Source organism: Hyperolius riggenbachi, unplaced genomic scaffold (assembly GCF_040937935.1).
Source record: "Hyperolius riggenbachi isolate aHypRig1 unplaced genomic scaffold, aHypRig1.pri scaffold_208, whole genome shotgun sequence".
Lineage (NCBI taxonomy): Eukaryota > Metazoa > Chordata > Amphibia > Anura > Hyperoliidae > Hyperolius > Hyperolius riggenbachi.
The window spans coordinates 49,297-76,483 of record NW_027152419.1 but is presented as its reverse complement, the minus strand read 5'-3'; the positions used below and the strand labels follow the sequence as shown (position 1 = coordinate 76,483).

At 44.9% G+C, this 27,187-nt stretch overlaps 1 protein-coding gene across 1 annotated transcript in view; it reads left to right on the top strand.

Annotated features, from left to right (window-relative positions):
* The window catches only part of LOC137543812 (interferon regulatory factor 9-like), a 64,377-nt gene that overhangs the window by 4,264 nt on the left and 32,926 nt on the right, over window positions 1-27,187 (top strand). The window contains exons 2-3 of the mRNA XM_068264893.1: window positions 18,220-18,399; window positions 26,458-26,638. Coding sequence (XP_068120994.1) covers window positions 18,220-18,399; window positions 26,458-26,638 — 361 coding nt within the window. The remainder of the gene's footprint in view (window positions 1-18,219; window positions 18,400-26,457; window positions 26,639-27,187) is intronic.

The following is a 27,187-nucleotide window of genomic DNA, read 5'->3' as shown; positions in this document are numbered from 1 at the left end:
CAACCATGTACCAATGCAGCTGTACTGTGTATGTGCGAGTACGCCTGCATGCCCCCAACCGTGTACCAGTGCAGCTGTACTGTGCCTGTGCGATTACGCCTGCATGCTCCCAACCGTGTACCAATGCAGCGGTACTGTGCCTGTGCGAGTACGCCTGCATGCCCCCAACCGTGTACCAGTGCAGCTGTACTGTGCCTGTGCGATTACGCCTGCATGCCCCCAACCGTGTAACAATGCAGCTGTACTGTGTATGTGCGAGTACGCCTGCATGCTCCCAACCGTGTACCAATGCAGCTGTACTGTGCCTGTGCAAGTATGCCTGCATGCCCCCAACCGTGTACCAATGCAGCTGTACTGTGTATGTGCAAGTACGCCTGCATGCCCCCAACCGTGTACCAGTGCAGCTGTACTGTGCCTGTGCGATTTACGCCTGCATGCCCCCAACCGTGTACCAGTGCAGCTGTACTGTGCCTGTGCGAGTATGCCTGCATGCTCCCAACCGTGTACCAATGCAGCTGTACTGTGCCTGTGCGATTACGCCTGCATGCTCCCAACCGTGTACCAATGCAGCTGTACTGTGCCTGTGCGAGTATGCCTGCATGCCCCTAACCGTGTACCAATGCAGCTGTACTGTGTATGTGCGAGTACGCCTGCACGTTCCCAACCGTGTACCAATGCAGCTGTACTGTGCCTGTGCGAGTACGCCTGCATGCCCCCAACAGTGTACCAATGCAGCTGTACTGTGCCTGTGTGAGTACACCTGCATGCTCCCAACCGTGTACCAATGCAGCTGTACTGTGCCTGTGCGATTACGCCTGCATGCTCCCAACCGTGTACCAATGCAGCTGTACTGTGTATGTGCGAGTACGCTTGCACACCCCCAACCGTGTACCAATGCAGCTGTACTGTGCCTGTGCGAGTACACCTGCACACCCCCAACAGTGTACCAATGCAGCTGTACTGTGTATGTGCGAGTACGCCTGCATGCCCCCAACCGTGTACCAATGCAGCTGTACTGTTCCTGTGCGATTACACCTGCATGCTCCCAACCATGTACCAATGCAGCGGTACTGTGCCTGTGCGAGTACGCCTGCATGCCCCTAACCGTGTACCAATGCAGCTGTACTGTGTATGTGCGAGTACGCCTGCACGCTCCCAACTGTGCACCAATGCAGCTGTACTGTGCCTGTGCGAGTACGCCTGCATGCCCCCAACAGTGTACCAATGCAGCTGTACTGTGCCTGTGCGAGTACACCTGCATGCTCCCAACCGTGTACCAATGCAGCTGTACTGTGCCTGTGCGATTACGCCTGCATGCTCCCAACCGTGTACCAATGCAGCTGTACTGTGCCTGTGCGAGTACGCCTGCATGCCCCCAACCGTGTACCAATGCAGCTGTACTGTGCCTGTGCGAGTACACCTGCACACACCCCAACCGTGTACCAATGCAGCTGTACTGTGTATGTGCGAGTACGCCTGCATGCCCCCAACCGTGTACCAGTGCAGCTGTACTGTGCCTGTGCGATTACGCCTGCATGCTCCCAACCGTGTACCAATGCAGCGGTACTGTGCCTGTGCGAGTACGCCTGCATGCCCCCAACCGTGTACCAGTGCAGCTGTACTGTGCCTGTGCGATTATGCCTGCATGCCCCCAACCGTGTACCAATGCAGCTGTACTGTGCCTGTGCGAAGACGCCTGCTCGCTCCCAACCGTGTACCAATGCAGCTGTACTGTGTATGTGCGAGTACGCCTGCACGCTCCCAACCGTGTACCAATGCAGCTATACTGTGCCTGTGTGAGTACACCTGCATGCTCCCAACCGTGTACCAATGCAGCTGTACTGTGCCTGTGCGATTACGCCTGCATGCTCCCAACCGTGTACCAATGCAGCTGTACTGTGTATGTGCGAGTACGCTTGCACACCCCCAACCGTGTACCAATGCAGCTGTACTGTGCCTGTGCAAGTACGCCTGCATGCCCCCAACCGTCTACCAATGCAGCTGTACTGTGTATGTGCGAGTACGCTTGCACACCCCCAACCGTGTACCAATGCAGCTGTACTGTGCCTGTGCAAATACGCCTGCATGCCCCCAACCGTCTACCAATGCGCAGCTGTACTGTGCCTGTGCGAGTACACCTGCACACCCCCAACAGTGTACCAATGCAGCTGTACTGTTTATGTGCGAGTACGCCTGCATGCCCCCAACTGTGTACCAATGCAGCTGTACTGTGCCTGTGCGAGTACGTCTGCATGCTCCCAACTGTGTACCAATGCAACGGTACTGTGCCTGTGCGAGTACGCCTGCATGCCCCCAACCGTGTACCAGTGCAGCTCTACTGTGCCTGTGCGATTACGCCTGCATGCCCCCAACCGTGTAACAATGCAGCTGTACTGTGTATGTGCGAGTACGCCTGCATGCTCCCAACCGTGTACCAATGCAGCTGTACTGTGCCTGTGCAAGTACGCCTGCATGCTCCCAACAGTGTACCAATGCAGCTGTATTGTGCCTGTGCGAGTACGCCTGCATGCTCCCACCCGTCTACCAGTGCAGCTGTACTGTGTATGTGCGAGTACGCCTGCATGCCCCCAACCGTCTACCAGTGCAGCTGTACTGTGCTTGTGCGAGTATGCCTGCATGCCCCCAACCGTGTACCAATGCAGCTGTACTGTGTATGTGCAAGTACACCTGCATGCTCCCAACCGTGTACCAATGCAGCTGTACTGTGCCTGTGCGAGTACGCCTGCATGCTCCCAAATGTGTACCAGTGCAGCTGTACTGTGCCTGTGCGAGTACGCCTGCATGCTCCCAACCGTCTACCAGTGCAGCTGTACTGTGCCTTTGCGAGTACGCCTGCATGCCCCCAACCGTGTACCAATGCAGCTGTACTGTGCCTGTGCGAGTACGCCTGCATGCCACCAACCGTCTACCAGTGCAGCTGTACTGTGCCTGTGCGAGTACGCCTGCATGCCCCCAACCGTGTACCAATGCAGCTGTACTGTGTATGTGCGAGTACGCCTGCCCACCCCCAACCGTGTACCAATGCAGCTGTACTGTGCCTGTGCGATTACGCCTGCATGCTCCCAACTGTGTACCAATGCAGCTGTACTGTGCCTGTGCGAGTACGCCTGCACGTCCCCAACCGTGTACCAGTGCAGCTGTACTGTGCCTGTGAGAATACGCCTGCACACCCCCAACCATGTACCAATGCAGCTGTACTGTGCGAATACGCCTGCACGCCTCCAACCATGTACCAATGCAGCTGTACTGTGCCTTTGCGAGTACGCCTGCATGCCCCCAACCGTGTACCAGTGCAACTGTACTGTGCCTGTGCGAGTATGCCTGCATGCCCCCAACCGTGTACCAATGCAGCTGTACTGTGCCTGTGCGATTATGCCTGCTTGCTCCCAACCGTGTACCCGTGCAGCTGTACTGTGCCTGTGCGAGTACGCCTGCATGCCCCCAACCGTGTACCAATGCAGTTGTACTGTGCCTGTGCGAGTACGCCTGCATGCCCCCAACCGTGTACCAATGCAGCTGTACTGTGCCTGTGCGAGTACGCCTGCATGCCCCCAACCATGTACCAGTGCAGCTGTACTGTGCCTGTGCGAGTATGCCTGCATGCCCCCAACCGTGTACCAATGCAGCTGTACTGTGCCTGTGCTAGTACACCTGCATGCCCCCAACCGTGTACCAGTGCAGCTGTACTGTGCCTGTGCGATTACGCCTGCATGCCACCAACCGTGTGCCTGTGCGAGTACACCTGCATGCTCCCAACCGTGTACCAGTGCAGCTGTACTGTGCCTGTGCGAGTACACCTGCATGCCCCCAACAGTGTACCAGTACAGCTGTACTGTGCCTGTGCGATTACGCCTGCATGCCCCCAACCGTCTACCAGTGCAGCTGTACTGTGCCTGTGCGAGTACGCCTGCATGCCCCCAATCGTCTACCAGTGCAGCTGTACTGTGCCTGTGCGAGTACACCTGCACACACCCCAACCGTGTACCAGTGCAGCTGTACTGTGCCTGTGCGAGTACGCCTGCATGCCCCCAACCGTGTACCATTGCAGCTGTACTATGCCTGTGCGAGTACGCCTGCATGCCCCCAACCGTGTACCAATGCAGCTGTACTGTGCCTGTGCGAGTACACCTGCATGCCCCCAACCGTGTACCAGTGCAGCTGTACTGTGCCTGTGCGAGTACACCTGCATGCCCCCAACCGTGTACCAGTGCAGCTGTACTGTGCCTGTGCGAGTACACCTGCATGCCCCCAACCGTGTACTAGTGCAGCTGTACTGTGCCTGTGCGAGTACACCTGCATGCCCCCAACCGTGTACCAATGCAGCTGTACTGTGCCTGTGCGAGTACACCTGCATGCCCCCAACCATGTACTAGTGCAGCTGTACTGTGCCTGTGCGAGTACACCTGCATGCCCCCAACCGTGTACCAGTGCAGCTGTACTGTGCCTGTGCGAGTACACCTGCATGCCCCCAACCGTGTACTAGTGCAGCTGTACTGTGCCTGTGCGAGTACACCTGCATGCCCCCAACCGTGTACCAGTGCAGCTGTACTGTGCCTGTGCGAGTACACCTGCATGCCCCCAACCGTGTACCAGTGCAGCTGTACTGTGCCTGTGCGAGTACACCTGCAACTGCGCAGTAAGCCGAAGCTGCTCATTCTATAATCAGTGGATGGATTTTAGAACTTACAATTATTGAACAAATCATGAATTTGAATGCACTCCTTGCTCTTTGATTTTTTGCTATGTTTCAGTTGTTTACTTGATCTACCAAATATCTAAAAGTCTATGACCAGCTATAGCATGTTTTTGCTTTGCACTTAACCCTTTGCAGTCCTATTTCCCAATCACCCACGTCTCCCCCCAGCACTTAAAGTGGACCCAAATTAAAAATACAAGATTTCAGAAATAAAATCTATTTTCTAAATTATAATAATAAATAGCAGCCTTTTTTAGCTGCATGATGACAAATACAAAATATTTTACATTTATTGGAGGAACCCCTCCCTTCCTTTCAAATTGCCGGGATTTTTCCGGCAAACTGGTGGAGTAGGTGGTGTCTGGCAAAGGAAGAATTGCTAATGGCTGCCACCTGTATAACCCTAGCTATGAAAAGAGAAGGGTGAAACGCATGCACTGAAATCCTCATAGGAGTGTTTATTTATCTTTGTATGTGTCAGAGTGGTGCAACTAAATATTTTTAATTAAAAAAATGTTTGGTTTGGGTCCGCTTTAAAGTAAACCTGTAGGGAAAACAAGGAACCTGGGGGGACTGACCTCAGAAGGAGGAAGCCTCTGGATCCTAATGAGGCTTCCCCGTCCTCCTGGGTATGCCCGATGTAGCGTAGGAAAAAAAAACAAAATAATAATAACATTCCTATTAACCACTGTGCGCACGCCCAGTAGCGGCTTCCCTCTCAGGCTCCAGCAGAAATAGCCGAGCCTAATCAGGTCCACTCTACTGCACAGGCGCGAGGTGCCGCCATTATTATGGGGGTCCTAGCGGTGGATCCCCCCTACTATGGAGGACTTCAAAATTCAGAGGCTTGCCCCTCCTGCGATAAGTGGTACTAGGGGTACTTTTTTCAGTACAGGTTTACTTTAACCACTTCCCGACCGCCTAACGCACAGAGGCGGCCGGGAAGTGGAGCCCTGAAGGACCGGCTCACCCACAGAGGCGGCGGTCCTTCTAAGGGCATGGGCGGAGCGATCGCGTCATCCGTGACGCGATCCTCCGCCGGCGCCTGTCACCGCTCGCCCGCCGCAACATCCCGCCGGCTATACGGAAGCGCCGGCGGGATGTTAACCCCGCGATCGCCGCATACAAAGTGTATTATACAGGATGCCTCCTGCCCTGGTGGTCCCAGTGTCCGAGGGACCACCAGGGCAGGCTGCAGCCACCCTAGTCTGCACCCAAGCACACTGATTTCTCCCCCCCCTGCCCCAGATCGCCCACAGCACCCATCAGACCCCCCCCTGCCCACCCCCCAGACCCCTGTTTGCACCCAATCACCCCCCTAATCACCCATCAATCACTCCCTGTCACTATCTGTCAACGCTATTTTTTTTTTACCCCCCCCCTGCTCCCTGCCCCCTCCTAATCACCCCCCACCCCTCAGATTCTCCCCAGACCCCCCCCCCCCTGTTTACTGTATGCATCTATCCCCCTGATCACCTGTCAATCACCTGTCAATCACCCGTCAATCACCCGTCAATCACCCCCTGTCACTGCCACCCATCAATCAGCCCCTGACCTGCCCCTTGCGGGCAATCTGATCACCCCCCCACACCAATAGATCGCCCACAGATCCGACATCAGATCACCTCCCAAATCCATTGTTTACATCTATTCTCTCCTCTAAACACCCACTAATTACCCATCAATCACCCATAAATCACCCCCTATCACCACCTGTCACTTTTACCTATCAGATCAGACCCTAATCTGCCCCTTGCGGGCACCCAATCACCCGCCCACACGCTCAGATTGCCCTCTGACCCCCCCTTATCAATTCACCAGTGCATTAATTACATCTGTTCTTCCCTGTAATAACCCACTGATCACCTGTCAATCACCTGCCAATCACCTATCACCCATCAATCACCCCCTGTCACCCCCTGTCACTGCCACCCATCAATCAGCCCCTAACCTGCCCCTTGCGGGCAATCTGATCACCCACCCACACCATTAGATCGCCCGCAAACCCGCCGTCAGATTACCTCCCAAATGTATCGTTTACATCTGTTATCTTCTCTAAACACCCACTAATTACCCATCAATCACCCATCAATCACCCCCTATCACCACCTGTCACTGTTACCTATCAGATCAGACCCTAATCTGCCCCTTGCGGGCACCCAATCACCCGCCCACACGCTCAGATTGCCCTCAGACCCCCCCCTTATCAATTCGCCAGTGCATTAATTACATCTGTCCTTCCCTGTAATAACCCACTGATCACCTGTCAATCACCTGCCAATCACCTATCACCCATCAATCACCCCCTGTCACTGCCACCCAACAATCAGCCCCTAACCTGCCCCTTGCGGGCAATCTGATCACCCACACCAATAGATCGCCCGCAGATCCGACATCAGATCACCACCCAAGCGCAGCGTTTACATCTATTCTCTCCTCTAAACACCCACTAATTACCCATCAATCACCCCCTATCACCACCTATCACTGTTACCCATCAGATCAGACCCTAATCTGCCCCTTGCGGGCACCCAATCACCCGCCTACACGCTCAGATTGCCCTCAGACCCCCCCTTATCAATTCGCCAGTGCAATATTTACATCTGTCCTTCCCTGTAATAACCCACTGATCACCTGTCAATCACCTGCCAATCACCTATCACCCATCAATCACCCCCTGTCACTGCCACCCATCAATCACCCCCTGTCACTGCCACCCATCAATCACCCGCTGTCACTGCCACCCATCAATCAGCCCCTAACCTGCCCCTTGCGGGCAAACTGATCACCCACCCACACCAATAGATCGCCTGCAGATCCGACATCAGATCACCACCCAAGCGCAGTGTTTCCATCTATTCTCTACCCTAAACACCCACTAATTACCCATCAATCACCCCCTGTCACTGCTACCTATCAGATTAGACCCCTATCTGCCCCTAGGGCACTCAATCACCCGCCCACACCCTCAGAATGCCCTCAGACCCCAGCCCTGATCACTTCGCCAGTGCATTGCTTGCATCTATTCCCCCCTCTAATCACACCTTGAGACACCCATCAATCACCTCCTGTCACCCCCTAGCACACCTACCCATCAGATCAGGCCCCAATTTGCCCCGTGTGGGCTCCTGATCACTCGGCCAAACCCTCAGATCCCCCTCAGACCCCCTTCCGATCACCTCCCTAGTGCATTGATTGCATCTATTTTCCCCTCTAACCACCCCCTGAGACACCCATCAATCACCTCCTGTCACCCCCCTAGCACTCCTATCCATCAGATCAGGCCCAATACAACCTATCATCTAAAAGGCCACCCTGCTTATGACCGGTTCCACAAAATTCGCCCCCTCATAGACCACCTGTCATCAAAATTTGCAGATGCTTATACCCCTGAACAGTCATTTTCAGACATTTGGTTTCCAGACTACTCACGGGCCTGTAAAATGCCAGGGCGGTATAGTAACCCCACAAGTGACCCCATTTTAGAAAAAAAGACACCCCAAGGTATTCTGTTAGGTGTATGACGAGTTCATAGAAGATTTTATTTTTTGTCAAAAGTTAGCGGAAATTAATTTTTATTGGTTTTTTTTCACAGTGTCATTTTTCACTAACTTGTGACAAAAAATAAAATCTTCTATGAACTCGCCATACACCTAACGGAATACCTTGGGGTGTCTTCTTTCTAAAATGGGGTCACTTGTGGGGTTCCTATACTGCCCTGGCATTTTAGGGGCCCTAAACCGCGAGGAGTAGTCTAGAAAACAAATGCTTCAAAATGATCTGTGAATAGGACGTTGGGCCCCTTAGCGCACCTAGGCTGAAAAAAAAGTGTCACACATGTGGTACCGCCGTACTCAGGAAAAGTAGTATAATGTGTTTTGGGGTGTATTTTTACACATACCCATGCTGGGTGGGAGAAATTTCTATGTAAATGGACAATTGTGTGTAAAAAAATCAAACAATTGTCATTTACAGAGATATTTCTCCCACTTAGCATGGGTATGTGTAAAAATACACCCCAAAACGCATTATACTACTTCTCCTGAGTACGGCGGTACCACATGTGTGGCACTTTTTTACACCCTAAGTACGCTAAGGGGCCCAAAGTCCAATGAGTACCTTTAGGATTTCACAGGTCATTTTGCGACATTTGGTTTCAAGACTACTCCTCACGGTTTAGGGCCCCTAAAATGCCAGGGCAGTATAGGAACCCCACAAATGACCCCATTCTAGAAAGAAGACACCCAAAGGTATTCCGTACGGAGTATGGTGAGTTCATAGAAGATTTTATTTTTTGTCACAAGTTAGCGGAAAATGACACTTTGTGAAAAAAAACTTTTAAAATCAATTTCCGCTAACTTGTGACAAAAAAATAAAAACTTCTATGAACTCACCATACTCCTAACGGAATACCTTGGGGTGTCTTCTTTCTAAAATGGGGTCATTAGTGGGGTTCCTATACTGCCCTGGCATTTTAGGGGCCCTAAACCGCGAGGAGTAGTCTTGAAACAAAAATGACCTGTGAAATCCTAAAGGTACTCATTGGACTTTGGGCCCCTTAGTGCAGTTAGGGTGCAAAAAAGTGCCACACATGTGGTATCGCCGTACTCGGGAGAAGTAGTATAATGTGTTTTGGGGTGTATTTTTACACATACCCATGCTGGGTGGGAGAAATACCTCTGTAAATGACAATCTTTTGATTTTTTTACACACAATTGTCCATTTACAGAGGTATTTCTCCCACCCAGCATGGGTATGTGTAAAAATACACCCCAAAACACATTGTACTACTTCTCCCGAGTATGGTGATACCACATGTGTGGCACTTTTTTGCACCCTAACTGCGCTAAAGGGCCCAAAGTCCAATGAGTACCTTTAGGATTTCACAGGTCATTTTGAGAAATTTCGTTTCAAGACTACTCCTCACGGTTTAGGGCCCCTAAAATGCCAGGGCAGTATAGGAACCCCACAAATGACCCCATTTTAGAAAAGACACCCCAAGGTATTCCGTTAGTAGTATGGCGAGTTCATAGAAGATTTAATTTTTTGTCACAAGTTAGCGGAAATTGATTTTAATTGTGTTTTTTCACAAAGTGTCATTTTCCGCTAACTTTTGACAAAAAATAAAATCTTCTATGAACTCACCATACTCCTAACGGAATACCTTGGGGTGTCTTCTTTCTAAAATGGGGTCATTTGTGGGGTTCCTATACTGCCCTGGCATTTTAGGGGCCCTAAACCGTGAGGAGTAGTCTTGAAATGAAATTTCTCAAAATGACCTGTGAAATCCTAAAGGTACTCATTGGACTTTGGGCCCTTTAGCGCAGTTAGGGTGCAAAAAAGTGCCACACATGTGGTATCGCCGTACTCAGGAGAAGTAGTATAATGTGTTTTGTGGTGTATTTTTACACATACCCATGCTGAGTGGGAGAAAGATGTCTGTAAATGGACAATTGTGTGTAAAAAAAATTAACAAATTGTCATTTACAGAGATATTTCTCCCACCCAGCATGGGTATGTGTAAAAATACACCCCAAAACACATTATACTACTTCTCCTGAGTACGGCAATACCACATGTGTGGCACTTTTTTGCAGCCTAACTGCGCTAAGGGGTCCAAAGTCCAATGAGCACCTTTAGGCTTTACAGGGGTGCTTACAATTTAGCACCCCCCAAAATGTCAGGACAGTAAACACACCCCACAAATGACCCCATTTTGGAAAGTAGACCCTTCAAGGTATTCAGAGAGGGGCATGGTGAGTCCGTGGCAGATTTCATTTTTTTTTGTTGCAAGTTAGAAGAAATGGAAACTTTTTTTTTTTTTTTTTTTTTCTCACAAAGTGTCATTTTCCGCTTACTTGTGACAAAAAATAATATCTTCTATAAACTCACTATGCCTCTCAGTGAATACTTTGGGATGTCTTCTTTCCAAAATGGGGTCATTTGGGGGGTATTTATACTATCCTGGAATTCTAGCCCCTCATGAAACATGACAGGGGGTCAGAAAAGGCAGAGATGCTGGAAAATGGGAAAATTCACTTTTTGCACCATAGTTTGTAAACGCTATAACTTTTACCCAAACCAATAAATATACACTGAATGGGGTTTTTTTTAATCAAAAACATGTTTGTCCACATTTTTCGCGCTGCATGTATACAGAAATTTTACTTTATTTGAAAACTGTCAGCACAGAAAGTAAAAAAAATCATTTTTTTGCCAAAATTCATGTCTTTTTTGATGAATATAATAAAAAGTAAAAATCGCAGGAGCAATCAAATAGCACCAAAAGAAAGCTTTATTAGTGACAAGAAAAGGAGCCAAAATTCATTTAGGTGGTAGGTTGTATGAGCGAGCAATAAACCGTGAAAGCTGCAGTGGTCTGAATGGAAAAAAAGTGGCCGGTCCTTAAGGGGTAGAAAGCCCTAGGTCCTCAAGTGGTTAAGTTTTTCCCAACTGTTCGTTGGAGATGTGGGTAATGGGGGTGTACTACTGCTCCAGGGATCCGGGTGGTCTGTGCCTCCTTGCACTAGAGCAAGGAGGTGACCTGGCATCAGAAGGGTGGGGCAGGACAGTGCCAGCACAAGTGCTGTAGCTCCACCCCCTTGCACGCACACCAGCGTAATTTTGTTTTTACATGGTGCTGGGGAGGATCTGTTGAACCACATAGGAAGATTCCGTTCCAGACTAGATCCAGCAACAGTGACCCCTAGTGATCAGCCCAAATGCGCCCACGTAATATCTATATTATTTGTTGCATTGGTGGGGGGCGGAGCTAGCGAGGACTTAGTCCGACACTTTGATCTGAAGGGGCTGACACCGTGGCCCTGTTTTACTGTGTCTATATTAGACATTGGACCTATAGATGGACCTGTAGATGAAAAAGTCCATGATATAATTTGACATACAAGTTTTTTTTTTCTTTTATTTATTAAAAGGTTATTCTTTCGTCAAAAGGTTGTTTGCGCTTTCTGTGCTAAGAAATATAGATAATTTCTCCCAACTTTCCAGGCAAGGTCTGTTGGTCTTCATGACTCTATTAACTCTGAAGCTATTTCTTAAAGTGACCCGAGGTGAGAGTAATATGGAGGCTGCCATATTTATTTCATTTTAAGCAATACCAGCTGCCTGGCAGACCTGCTGATCCTCTGCCTCTAATACTTTCAGCCATAGATCCTCAACAAGCATGGAGCATATCAGTTGTTTTAGCAGATCAGTTGTTTCTGATAATGTTGTCAGTAATGACAAAATTAGCTGCATGCTTGTTTCTGGTGTAATTCAGACACTACTGCAGCCAAGTACATCAGCAGGACAGCCAGGCGACTGGTAATGGTTAAAAATAAATAAATATTGCTGCCACCATATCCCTCTCACATCAGGTTCACTTTAATCTATCTCTGACTAAATTTGCAGGCATTGATCAAGTTTATTACTTAGACATATGTAATGAAAATGATATGGAGGCTGTCATATTTATTTGCGATTAAGCAATACCAGTTGCCTGGTTATCCTGCTGATCCCCTAGCCCTAAAACTTTTAGCCATAGACCCTGAACAAGCATGCAGCAGATCGGGTGTTTCTGACATTAATGTCAGATCTGACAAGATTATCTGCATGCTTGTTTCTGTTGCGAGTCTGACACTACTGCAGATAAATAGACCAGCAGGGCTGCCAGACAACAGCTACCGGTATTGTTTAAAAGGAAATAAATATGGCAGCCTCCATAACCCTCTCATTATAGTTATCTTTTAACGCTTTTCAGAATTTTTCCTTTAACATTTCAAAGAAAGAAAATGTATAGTTATAAATTAAAATGTAATTCTTTAGTTGAAGTCATATGTAATATGTAAACTTTCTTGTGGCAATTAAAATGTAATCTGCAGAATATGTTTGTGTGCTAGTTGCCAAAAGGGTTGACGTGCTTTAGTGCAATGTGTTGCGGTCTTTTCAACACTGGGCATGTTGTCACTTCCTCATTTCACAAGCAAGCCTGGTACTATAGGAATATGGCTGCTGCCTTTGCTGACTTTTCTTTTCCTTCTTTTAGGAGTTACTGTACTACTGGGCGTCATGCTTATCCTGTGGCTGAAGTAGTTAGGGGCATGTTCAGAAAGAGTCACATTTACTATTGAACAACTTTTTGGTGTTTGTAAGCTAGTCAAAAGAATTATAAAATCTTTATCAACTTACAGAAGGAAAGCTTCCAGTCTGCACCAGGCACAGCCCCCTCCCACACAGGGTTGGGTTGTAGTAAACACTATTTAGCACACTCAGCAGGAAGTTTTGAAACAGGATGATACCATTTATTGGCCAACTTTGAAAAAAAAGAAGAGTGAGCTTTTGGCTAATAAGCTCTCTTCAGACTCAGATGCCTTAAAGCGGCCCCGCACTCATACCTCCTCTCTGTTCTAAAAGATACACAACAGCATAATAACCTTTAGGGCTCGTTCACTCTCAGGCTCGGTTCACATTAGCTTTTGCCAACGGAACCGGTCATACGGTTCCGTTCCCCGTTCCGCTTAATGGACAAAAAAATGCAGCAGGACCCAATTTTCCGGACCATTTCTCTCAGCGGAATGGAAACGGAAGGTTTTGCAGCTACATAGGAACAAATAGAAGACCGGGCCTAAGGGCGTTTTGCCCTTTTTTTCAAGCGCAGGCGATTTTCAAAATCGCCCTAAAAACTCTTTTGCAATGATTCCCTATGAGAGAGTTCACAGCTGAGCGGTTCGTTTGCGATCCGCTCAGCAAAGCGGTGCCTGTACCATTTTGAGGCGATTTTGCCTCAATGGTATAGGAAAAACGCAAAACGCTTACAAAATCGCTTTGTGCAGCGATTGCATTAGTGTTTATAAGAATAAATACATTGTATTTAGAGTTCACTTCCTTACTTGTGTCAGGGAGTGAATTATAAAACCCCTCTGGAAAATTGCTTTTACCAGAAACGCAGCGTGCAGTGGAGAGCCAGGAGGGGAAAAAATGCACAAAATCATTCCAATTTTAGGTGTGAATGAGGCCTCAAACAAAAAAACATGTATTTGTTACACATGATACGAATCCTAAAATACATTTGCTCAGTTTCTACTTCCTGATTCATGGAAGCAGACATATTGTTTACCTCCTGTGCTTTCAAATGGGTTTATCTGCTTATTTGCCATAGGCAGTCATGTGACACAGGGGAGGATCAAATTGCAACTTATGATTAGACACAAATGAGGGGAAATTAAACAGGCTAAACTCTCTAAATACATACAGGGTGCATATCTCTACATTTTCCTTCTGTGCTGTGCAAGAGTTCAGGTCCACTTTAATTACAACAGGACATCAGAAAGGTTTTTGAAAGGACGTTTGCTAATTTATGACAAATAGATAAGACTCTTTATTTACTTAACCCTCACATAACCTATGACTCAGACCGACATAGAGAGATCATACATTCCAAATGCAGAAGTAAACTTGGAAAAATAGTAGGGGAAACAATATTTGCTATAGGCTAAAAAGAAATGTGCTATTTGAAAACCATCAACGTCATAAAAAATTTCTATCCTTGTTCAAGCCTCTTATACTGTACTTGTTTTCAACCAATGCATACATTTTGTTTCTCCCATTAGTCTTTCTTTATGTGACTAGAACCCTCCCATTAATACAGTAACCATAAAGTTTTTTAATCTGTGTCCCTGGAAACAAAAATGTGCATTCCTTAGGACACGGGTGTCAAATTTAAAGAGAAACTCCATTGAAAATAATGTAATGAAAAGTATTTTATTTTTACAATTATTATGTATAAATGATTTAGTCAGTGTTTGCCCATTGTAAAATCTTTTCTCTCTCTGATTTATGTTCTGGCATTTATCACATGGTGACATCTTTACTGCTGGCATATGATGTTACTGGAAGGAGATGCTGTTTGCTTTTTTGGCAGTTGGAAACAGCTGTACACAGTAAAACAGCTGTTATTTCCCACAATGCATCAAGGTTCACAGACAGGAAACTGCCAGGACCATGGTCCTGTGGGAGGGGTTTCACCACAATATCAGACATACAGAGCCCCCTGATGATCAGTTTGTGAAAAGGAATAGATCTCTCATGTAAAAGGGGGTATCAGCTACTGATTGGGATGAAGTTCAGTTCTCGGTCACAGATTCTCTTTAAGGCCCATGGGCTGAATTCGGCCTGCCATACCATTTTATGTGGGCCTCAAGAGCTTCAAATGTGTCAAGTTTTCCAAAAGTAAAAGTTAGATTGGATCTTTCAGGGTCATCCCTGCCTCACCTCTCTGTTCCAGCGCTGTTTCCTCCCAAAGCATGCAGCTGCGCTCGAGAACAAGGGTGGCCGCACTGCGCCTTCGCAGTAGCACGGACCAGCTCTGGCTTGCCAGTGGAGGACACAGTACTGTGACAGCCGGGGAAGGAAGATGGGTAAAGCCTCGGGATTAGGCAAAGGCTTCCCTTTATTGAGGTATGTACCCATTTGGGGCACTTTTTTTCCTACAGGTACACTTAATAAAAAGAGAGTAGGAAATTGAAAGCAGCAACTTGTGCTGTATACTTGTGCTTATACTGGTGGCGCCTGACGTTTCCATGGAGATGGCAGGCTATAGCACATCCACATGTAGTTTTTTGGCTTCGTACGTATGCATGCACCCTCACCATCTCACATTGGCATTGGTCATATAGAGTTAGGGGACAGATATACAGTTGGCCCCCATTCACAGCACGCAATTAAAAGCACAACGTTTTTGCACTTCCTGCCCATACCTCCAAAAGCTGCATGCAAGCCTTCTTTTTAAGTAAAACAGCTGTAAGTTGTTTAGAGCTGCTGCCCTTGTCATCCACTTGCTGTGAGCTCTAAAATAGCATGTGTTGTTGATTACTTTTCCACATCTCCTAACACTCATATCCCAAGAAGTCTTATTAATATGATCCAATTTCCTATCCTTCTTATTAGGCCTGAATGATTTTAGGAAAAAATTGAATTGAGCGATTTCTGTCTGAAATTGCGATTTCGATTCAATTCACGATTTCCTTCAAATCAAGCTTTGTTCCCCTTTTGTGTCTGTTTGTTTCCCCTGTCATCGTCTTTTTTTTGTGTCCCCTTTGCCTCTTTATGCCTCCTCTGGGTCTCTCTCTTGCCCCCTTTGTGTCTCTGTTCCCGCTCTGTTTCTCTCTGTGTCTCTCTTTGTACCCCCTCTGTCTCTGTGCCCACTCTGTGTCTCTCTGTGCTTCCTCTGTCTCCCAAGCTGCATCAGTTCTGGACATAGCTTCCAGCACGAGTCCAGCAATGCCAGTCTATCTACTTCGCCTCCTGCAGGCTCTAATGCACGGAATACTTCCTGTATGTCATGTGACATACAGGAACCTGGAGTTTTGCCAAGCACAAGAGTCGGCAGACGGCGACAGCGTTGGACTCATGCGGAAGGTATGTCCAAGGCTGCTGGCCGCACGGGCTGGGACTTTGTGGAAGTTTGAAGCCACTTCTTCAAACTTCCCCATATGGAAATGATGTGATCGCGATAATTGCCGCTTTGACGATTCCAAAATTGTGATCATGGTGATTGCGATTTCGGTTTAAATTCGATCTATCTTTCAGGCCTACTTCTTATTCTCATTGCTGGTGCTTTATAGAACATAAACCCAATACTCTACAATCTACATAGCTATGGACACTGTAAGTTGCTGCGAAAGATATCAGCCCAATATAAGTATACCATAATAATACAGTACACATGAAATATCTTGTTATCTCCAGTACCCTCACTTTCACTGGCAAGACAGAAAACTGCATGATATGGCAAGAAATCTATTAGTCCAATTAAGCAGTATTATCTTGCCCACTCACTCTCAAATTCTCATTCTAGTGTTAATATGGGTCTAAGCTCAGCCAGGCTCATGACGAGAACGTGATAATAAAAATGCACAAAGTTCAAATGCTTGCACGAACCTTGGTAAAAGAATGATCCGCACCAACCACCATAAGTGTGCTCAATGCCCGCAATGATGTAACAACTATACTCCCAAAGAATGGGCTCCACTTATGAGTCTGCATTCTTGTGAACTATGGTTGTTTTTTTATTATTATTATTATTTAGCATTTATATAGCGCTGATATCTTCTGCAAAACTTTTCAGAATACATAGCTAAGTCACTAACTGTCCCTCAGGGCTCACACTCACTAGCAGCCTTTTCTAAGCGCTAGTGATTTGAAAAACTCTTGCTAATGCATTGCTATGGAGGTTTTTTTTTATAAAATCACATTGCTCAAGTGGGATCACACCCATAGCATTACATTAGCAAGAGCTTTTCAAATCACAACTGCTTAGTAACTTAATGATAATGGGTTCCAGGCCTCAGAGGAGCTCCCAATCTAATCCCTACCATAGTATTTTGTAGTTGAGGGCCTTATTCAATTCAGATCCTTGGTAAGGCCTTTATTGTATTACAGCAGCAATAATGACAACAATAGTTCATGCGTTTCAAGCCAAAAGGTGTGTCTCAGTCATAATGCTAATAATAAAAAGGCTTAACAAAGATCTGGCTGGTGCTGGCCCTCATGCTTTGTGCATTGTGCATGCTCCCTGCGTAGGAGGGCAATTGCTGCATTGCCAAATGGTGCGTCCACAGGTTGAGCTGAACTTGTTTGCTTTTCACATGATAAATATGAAATTAAATGCACAACGGATAAATTAGCAAAAAGGATAAATTAATTATTATCATACATAAATAAAGCCCCATCTACACGATACAATTCTTTGTACGATTCGATTACGATTCTGTTTACGATCCGATTAAATCCGACATGTCCGATCGGGATTCGATCCGATTCAGTTCGATTTGCCATTATTTTGCAATGGCAAATTGAATCGAATCCCGATCGGACATGTCGGATTTAATCGGATCGTAAATAGAATCGTAATCGAATCGTATCATGTAGATAGGGCTTTATATAGTGCATCTATCATACTTATTCAGAAGCTGAGTTAAGAAAATGATACATACCGTAGTAATTATTATAAATTGATTAACAATTCTAGTTGATCTAGTACATTTTTTCAATGTATTTGTAAAAAAAAAAAAATGAAAAAAAAAAGAACAAAACAAAAACCAAACCTGTGACTTTGTATTACTTTGTAAGTAGAGTGTATAATTTGTCTACATATGGTTTTTACACACCAGTTCTTGATTTTGCTTTAAAATTATAACTCCAACTGAAGATATTAATATCCATTTATACCATCCTTATGCTTGGATACTGAAAGAGTCAAATAGTTGTTCCTAAATGGATCTAATCTGGCTCCTTAGATCAAGCAAAATGGTAAATTTGTAGTTATTCACTTACTGTACGTAATCATGTTCAACACAGTGTTACCTTTTATTGCTTTAGTTTCATTTACCAAAGCAACCACATGAAAAGTACTGTTGTTCTTATGAAAGCTGCACTGTGCAATGCTGTGTACAGGTAGTAAGTAGAAGAATTGGTTGGAGGATTCACGGTATGGTTATTTGCAGATGGCCAACGGCCGGGCTCGCAATACACGGAAGCTGAAAGACTGGTTAATAGAACAGATTGAAAGTGGAAAGTACCCTGGACTTGAGTGGGATGATGACCAGAAAACGTGTTTCCGAATCCCATGGAAACATGCAGGGAAACAGGACTTTCGGCATGATGAAGACGCTGCCATCTTTAAGGTGATTCTTTTACCACAGACATTTTTTTTTTACTTAGTGAATCTGAATAGATATTTCACGTTTTTAAAGTTTTATTAAATGTAATTTTATTTCCAAGTTCAGTAGTTGTTTAAAGCTCCTGTCCAGGAAAATATGTTATTAATCCTATGGCTACCCCCATTGCCATTAGACTAGCAATCTGTGTGTAAACGTCAGAAAAAGTCTGTACTGGACTTTATATTCTTGCTTGATAGTGTTGTGCTGCCTTTTGTGACAGGACGTTTTGCTAAGCTGTAGCCATTGTTTGGAAGGGTCTTCTAAAGAGAGTCATCCCCTTCATTTAAGGAACACAACAAATTATCTTTGTAGCATTTACATGATCACCACAATTTACTATTTTAAATAAATGTATTTACATGCATTTAAATATATTACTAGTATATTAAAGTGGAATATAACCCAGTATTTCTTCTTTGCTATATACTAACACAATGTTTTTTTTTTTTTAGTAAAACAGCATTTAAAGGGTTACATCATAGGACTGACTTTTTCTTCTGCAGGGGCTGCCGCATCGGAACTGGTGATTAGCTTATCTTCTGTATACATTCTTTACTTGATACAATTAAGTAAACATTCTCTGGCTGTGCAGAAACTTATGCTAGTGAGTCCTGGAGTGAAACACAGGTCAGAAATCACTGATGGCTGCATTTAAAGGGAAGGTACAAGCAAAATAAAAAATTGAGTTTCACTTACCTGGGGCTTCTACCAGCCCCATGCAGCCATCCTGTGCCCTCGTAGTCACTCACTGCTGCTCCGGTCCCCCACTGGCAGCTTGCCGACCTCGGAGGTCGGCGGGACGCATTGCGTACATTTTTACGCATTCCCGCTAGTGCAGGAACATCAACACATACATTTTTACGCCTTAGTGGTTCAATGCGTAAATTGTTACGCATTGAACCAGTAATGCGTAAAAATGTATGTGTTGATGTTCCTGCACTAGCGGGAATGCGTAAAAATGTACGCAATGCGTCCCGCCGACCTCCGAGGTCGGCAAGCTGCCAGCGGGGGACTGGAGCAGCAGTGAGTGACTACGAGGGCACATGATGGCTGCATGGGGCTGGTAGAAGCCCCAGGTAAGTGAAACTCATTTTTTTATTTTGCTTGGACGTTCCCTTTAAAACAGAATTACAGTTATACAGTTATACAGTTATGAATAAAATGCACCAGCAGCTTTCAAAGTAAATAAACTGAACTTTGGGAAGTTATAATTTATAAATGAATTATAATACTTGTGCACAAAAGCAAATATGATAATTGTATGGGTTATAAAAAGTAGGAAAACACAAATTTTTGTTGAATATTTTGTCAGAGTTTTAAACCGCTTTAAGAGGGAAGAAAAGTATTAGTCAAATTACATTTGTGCCTACATGCTGGGGCTTTAAGTGTTAATTTTCTGTGCACATGTCAGATTATAAACATAAAGGGCTCGATTCACTAAGCGTTTTCAGTGGTGATAATTATAATTTCTAGAGATATTTGCTTATTTGCACATGATTCATCACCGAGGTAAATTCAATAAGCTCTTTGTTGTTATTTTACCACATGCGGTGCTAAAATAAAGACTATTCTCAAAATACAGATAAAATTCATAAAATATAGACTAAATTCATAAATTACTGATGACATTAATAAAATAAAGCATGTATGTCTACCTTACCTATGGGGAAGCAGGAAATTTGGGCGCATGAGGCAGGTGGACAAAAAGGGCGCCGCCATTCACTCCCATAATAAATATCGTTTAATCGGCGCCCAACAGGAAAAAAGGGCGCCGGAGAAAAATAACGTTTTAAAAGCGGCGCCCGGAGACTTTTAATGTTTTATAACTGTTTCTCATGATTACACATTATCTAATGATTTATAATTTTTTAAACATTATTTTTAAACGAAAAACAGTACAATATTTTTTTAAAACATTACTTTTAAACGAAAAACCGTACTTACATTTTTTTTCCACATTTTTAAACGAAAAACCGCACCATATTTTTTTTAAAACGTTATTAATGCTTATCACAGGGGGGTCTTAGGTTTAGGCACCACCAGGGGGGTCTTAGGTTTAGGCACCAACAGGGGGGTCTTAGGGTTAGGCACCAACAGGGGGGTCTTAGGTTTAGGCACCAACAGGGGGGTCTTAGGTTTAGGCACCAACAGGGGGGTCTTAGGTTTAGGCACCACCAGGGGGGTCTTAGGGTTAGGCACCACCAGGGGGGTCTTAGGGTTAGGCACCAACAGGGGGGTCTTAGGTTTAGGCACCAACAGGGGGGTCTTAGGGTTAGGCACCAACAGGGGGGTCTAGGGGTTAGGGATAGGTACAGGGAGGGTTCTGTGTGAGAGTAGGGTTAGGTATAGCTTTAGTAAAATTCTTATTAATGTTTTATAAAACGTTATTATAAATTTCAATTCTTAAACAGGGAAGATTAACGTTTTTAAAATTGACGATTTTATACACATTATTTAATGATTTATAACTTTATAAAACATTATTTTTAAACGAAATATAACACAAATTTTTTTTAAATGTTATTCATGATTATCTTTTAAAACCCTGCGCCCTTTTTTCCCGGCGCCCTTTTTTAACGTACGCACCTATGGAGAGACAGAATAGTTATGTGGAAGTGAAGCCTTTTGAGCGTGTTTTGTACAGTATATTTTTAAAAGGCTACAGAGAAGGGGGCAGACAAGAAGGGTCTGTGAATAATATAAATTATTTTATTTGTTTTCTTATTATTTTATATTGATTCATTAGGGACCAGTCTTTTTCTATTAATTATATTACCAGTTATAAGAACAAATATTTTACCTTGACAATAGGAAGTTCTTATCCTTCACAGAACAAGTGTGCATTGTGAAAAGTCTCCCAGTGTTGTTGATCAAGTCTGTTAAAATGTGTGCTATTTGCTAAAGGAGATACCCATTGATCTTGTGACCACTAGAATGCATTGTTTCTATGAGTCTTTCTATTGTGTTAAAGTAGAAAGCATTGCTATTGGGTATGTAAATATAATGACAAACTAGCCAAACATGTATGCCATCCTATAAAAAGTATCTGATTGCTCTGTAAACACACTGAAATGTTTAAGCAGCTGATTGGACTGTAAAATCCTGCATTCACTGACTATCTATATATGCCCTCTTTTCAAATACATAAATCAGAGCAATATCGTTGTACTTAGGGTGTGCTTCGTTATTGTTCTCCTGCGCAGAAAGATCACACTCATGGGTAACTTGGGAATTTGAGGGTGGAGCTAAGAAAGGCGAGTTCTATCAGGGTCTGTGTCATTTTTGCAGCTCTTAAGATGGCCATTAACAATACAATTTGTCGAACTACCTTTTTACGATCAATTCTTCACATGAACGATCAGAAATTATTGTTTGGAACCACTAATGGATAACCAATCCGATCAGATTGACGGAATCAATACGAAAATGTGTATCACCCTGCATTAACATTAACAATTATTTGCATCTCACTGACCGTCCCTAAGAAATACAGTTTATAACAAATGTTAATTATATCGCAGCTGGTTTCCATTTTTTATGTACTGCAATAATGGAGTACTACCACTTGCATCCTCAATAAAGAATGAAATACCACATGAATTCTTATATGACACACCACATGTATTCTTGAAAGAAGAAATCCATCTTTAACCACTTGAGGACCGCAGTGTTAAACCCCACTAAAGACCAGGCCATTTTTCTGTTAATTGGCCACTGCAGCTTTAAGGCCTAGCTGCAGGGTCGTACAGCTCAGCACACTCGTTTCTCCCCACCAACAGAGCTTTCTGTTGGGTCTGATCCCTGCTAGGATGTTTATTATTTTTTTTTTATAAATATTCTATTTTTTAAAAATAAATGTCCAGAGGGGACAGCCGTGCCCCTGTACAGCGCTGCCTTAGATCGCAGCGCTGTACCCTGTTACAAGACGGTGATTTTTGCCATCTAACAGTCTCCTAGCGGCAATCGTTGCTGGGAGAATGAAGGCGGAGCTCGTTGAAGTGGAGATGCACGTGCATTAGTGAGCGTGATCCGCTACAAACTCCGCCCCCAAGACTGCACACCAATTGGTGTGGAGCGGTCTTCAAGTCGTTAAATTAAAGCATGAGGTGAAAGCCATTGCAAATTTATATGAAAAGTGTGCTATTTTGCTGTCTCTAAAATATCACCAGTGAGGAAATACAGGGAGTGCAGAATTATTAGGTAAGTGGTATTTTTAAGGAATAATTTTATTATTGAACAACAACCATGTTCTCAATGAACCCAAAAAACCCATTAATATCAAAGCTGAATATTTTTGAAAGTAGTTTTTAGTTTGTTTTTAGTTTTAGCTATTTTAGGGGGATATCTGTGTGTGCAGGTGACTATTACTGTGCATAATTATTAGGCAACTTAACAAAAAACAAATATATACCCATTTCAATTATTTATTTTTACCAGTGAAACCAATATAACATCTCAACATTCACAAATATATATTTCTGACATTCAAAAACAAAACAAAAACAAATCAATGACAAATATAGCCACCTTTCTTTGCAAGGACACTCAAAAGCCTGCCATCCATAGATTCTGTCAGTGTTTTGATCTGTTCACCATCAACATTGCGTGCAGCAGCAACCACAGCCTCCCAGACACTGTTCAGAGAGGTGTACTGTTTTCCCTCCTTGTAAATCTCACATTTTATGATGGACCACAGTTTCTCAATGGGGTTCAGATCAGGTGAACAAGGAGGCCATGTCATTAGTTTTTCTTATTTTATACCCTTTCTTGCCAGCCACGCTGTGGAGTACTTGGACGCGTGTGATGGAGCATTGTCCTGCATGAAAATCATGTTTTTCTTGAAGGATGCAGACCTCTTCCTGTACCACTGCTTGAAGAAGGTGTCTTCCAGAAACTGGCAGTAGAACTGGGAGTTGAGCTTGACTCCATCCTCAACCCGAAAAGGCCCCACAAGCTCATCTTTGATGGTACCAGCCCAAACCAGTACTCCACCTCCACCTTGCTGGCGTCTGAGTCGGACTGGAGCTCTCTGCCCTTTACCAATCCAGCCACGGGCCCATCCATCTGGCCCATCAGGACTCACTCTCATTTCATCAGTCCATAAAACCTTAGAAAAATCAGTCTTGAGATATTTCTTGGCCCAGTCTTGACATTTCAGCTTGTGTGTCTTGGTCAGTGGTGGTCGTCTTTCAGCCTTTCTTACCTTGGCCATGTCTCTGAGTATTGCACACCTTGTGCTTTTGGGCACTCCAGTGATGTTGCAGCTCTGAAATATGGCCAAACTGGTGGCAAGTGGCATCTTGGCAGCTGCACGCTTGACTTTTCTCAGTTCATGGGCAGTTATTTTGCGCCTTGGTTTTTCCACACGCTTCTTGCGACCCTGTTGACTATTTTGAATGAAAAGCTTGATTGTTCGATGATCACGCTTCAGAAGCTTTGCAATTTTAAGAGTGCTGCATCCCTTTGCAAAATATCTCACTATTTTTGACTTTTCTGAGCCTGTCAAGTCCTTCTTTTAAATCCATTTTGCCAAAGGAAAGGAAGTTGCCTAATAATTATGCACACCTGATATAGGGTGTTGATGTCATTAGACCACACCCCTTCTCATTACAGAGATGCACATCACCTAATATGCTTAATTGGTAGTAGGCTTTCGAGCCTATACAGCTTGGAGTAAGACAAGATGCATAAAGAGGATGATGTGGTCAAAATACTCATTTGCCTAATAATTCTGCACTCCCTGTAATATTACAGCCTTAGTGAATTGAGCCCAGCGTGTTTTCTACTTCCTTTCTGGATTCCACAGAAAAGTGCCTTTTTTTGCACTAGTTGAGTTTTGATGCTGTCACCATAAATCAGCATCCATCAGTTCATCATACCTGGAGACTTTCCTGCATGTCGGTGCAGGTAAATTAGGAGAGCAGCACCTGTAGCTGTCAGGCATGAAGTGGATTGCCTGGCTGCGGTCTTCTGTAACACTTCCTTCACTTACCAGGAACAAGTGCTAACATAGGGAATGTCAGAATGTTTATTCAATTAGTATGTTTATTCAATGCCAATGTCAGAATTTTTATTTAATTAGTTATGAAATGTTTCATCAAGGTCAGTTCCTGCATGTCCTTATCTTTTTGTATTTAAACAAATGTAAAATGCTTTATTATGAAAAGCACAGCATAGCTAAGCCCCCCCCCCCCCCCCAAAAAAAAATCAGTTTTACAAATATGAGCTTAGTTTATCAGGTTCAGATTATGATCACATACTGAACATTTCATATCTGGAACAAGATAAGCAACACCTGAAGTCTAAAAGTCCTGTCTTGCTTGCTTTTTCCAGATCAGTGAATCACTAGCTACCTGTGTTTCCCATGAAAAAAAAAGACAGTGTCTTATATTGATTTTTGCTCCAAAAGATGTGCTAGGGCTTATTTTCAGGGGATGCCTTATATTTCTATCAGGAAGTGTCTCTCAGCAGAACATTTCCTGTTCCTTTGTGCAGCGCTGTTCCTGTGTGTCCTCCTGCCTTCCTCACTGTGCCGCCTCTTCCTCTGCTGGTTCCAAAGGTATGCTACTGTACTGATTAGGCACCTGCCCTGTCATCCCTGCACACAGCTGATAACCTTGCTGCATGCTGGGATGACAGAATCGGTGACCGATCGGCACTGCACCACTGTGTCCCCGCTTGCTGACCGCCTCTTGTTCCTATGCAATATACTGATCAGGCACCTGCGCTGTCATCCTTGCACACAGCTGATAACCTTGCTGTGTGCTGGGATGACAGGACCACTGCCTGATGAGCATTGTACCGCTTTGTCCTCACTTGCTGGCCTCCTCTTTGAATGCCGCTATGGCTTATTTTTGGTGTAGGGCTTACAGTTTGAGCATGCTGGAAATTCCAGCTAGGATTTATTTTCAGGGTAGGGCTTATTTTCTGAGAAACAGGTTACGGAAGTAAAGCTAATAAATATCTCAATTCGGCATTATAAAAAAAGCATCCCTCAAGATATAATTTTCTTTGTAATGAGTACTTTAATTACTTTAAAGGGAACCAACAGTTTAAAGAGGATCTGTATTTAAAAAAAATACCCTCTGGGGGATACTTGCCTCAGGAGGGGGAGGCTAACGAGGCTTCCCCGTCATCCGTCCCTCCGTTGCTTTGCCAGGACCCCCAGCGAGGTAAGTATTTACCTACCGCCATCCTGCGCAGGTGCACTAGCCGCTCTTCATTCGGGTTAAGGCAGAAATAGCCGAATCCGATCTATCTGCTCTACTGCCCAGGAGCAAGTCCTATGCGCCTGCACAACAGAGCGAATCTGATCGGGCTCGGCTATTTCCGGCTAGCCTGAACGAAGAGCTGCTAGTGCACCTGCGCAGGATCTCGGAGAGGTAAATAAATCTCTGCTTGTCAAGCTCGTTGGAGGAGGTTTTGGGGGAGCCAGTGCTGGATTCCCTGAAGCTGCAGAGGAAGGGGAAGCCTCATTGGGACCCGAGGCTTCCCCTTCCCGAGGTAAGTATCCCCCAGAGGGCTTTTTTTTTTAATACAGAGTCTCTTTAAAGTCACAGCTGGTGGAATGAGCATCATCATCAGATGTGGACAACTGGTGCGCTGTTCTCCCTCAGATAGGTTGTGTGGACTTCACTAGTGGATAAGGATAGCTAATTATTGTCTGGTGCTGCCAGAATAGTAAACATTAGGTGAAAGCATTATGACTGACAACTAGAAACCGCATGGAGCCTTGTTTACTTTCAGGCTCGATTCACAGTGGTCAGTTGCATAATGCACGCATCAAAATGTGTGTGAACTGCATTGGAGACAGGACAAGCCTGCATGCAGTAAGTTGGAATAACGCAATTAGTTACAACGCAGTACTGTGAACAGCCTCATAGCATTGTATGGGCAGTGAGTTGACCTGCAGAAATAATCTGCAACCTAACTGAATGCAGTGAAATAGCCCTTAAAAGCATTTCTTAGTTGCTATTTATTTCTGTAGTACAGCCAGTTTCACTTTATTTATTTTGAAAACAGGCATGGGCTCAATACAAGAACAAATACAAGACTGGAGATAAGATTGAGGCAGCTGCTTGGAAGACAAGATTTCGGTGTGCGTTGAATAAAAGCCCAGAATTCCAAGAGCAACCAGGGAGATCTCAGCTGGATATATCGGAACCATACAAAGTTTACAGACTTGTTCCACCAGAGGAGCAAGGTGAGATTGATAGGACACGCCTGAAGCCCATTGCAGTATACCCTCATAATGCTAGGCTTTCACGCCTATTGTACTATTTCCACGCTCATTAATGATTCAATTCTAAGAAAAACAGCTTAAGTACATAAAGTCAGGAGAAAAAAAAATATTTTGAGTTTGCTAAAATTATTAACGCTGTAGTTTATGCATCAACAATGTATTTCTAATCTTGGATCCTTTAGGCCAGTTTTACAGCTAGCCAATGCGTTTGCCTCGTCCTCGTCGCTTCACACTGCAACACAGCAAAATGTCAATCATATGACCATGCGGCAGAGTGCGTAGACAGGGTCATATGCATAGCAAGAGAGTGGTGCCTGTTCCTGCTCCTCCATGACTACCTCCTGTGGCTGATGATGGGATAGAGCAGGGGCCGGAATCTGCGGCTCCTGAACTGCACGTGGCTCTTTAGCCACTTTAGTGCGGCTCTGCTAGCAGCGAGGGATAGTCTGGCATTATGCTCTGTCCCCCTCCGTGTAGTGGCCACTTGGTGCAGCCCTCCTGAGCCCTGCA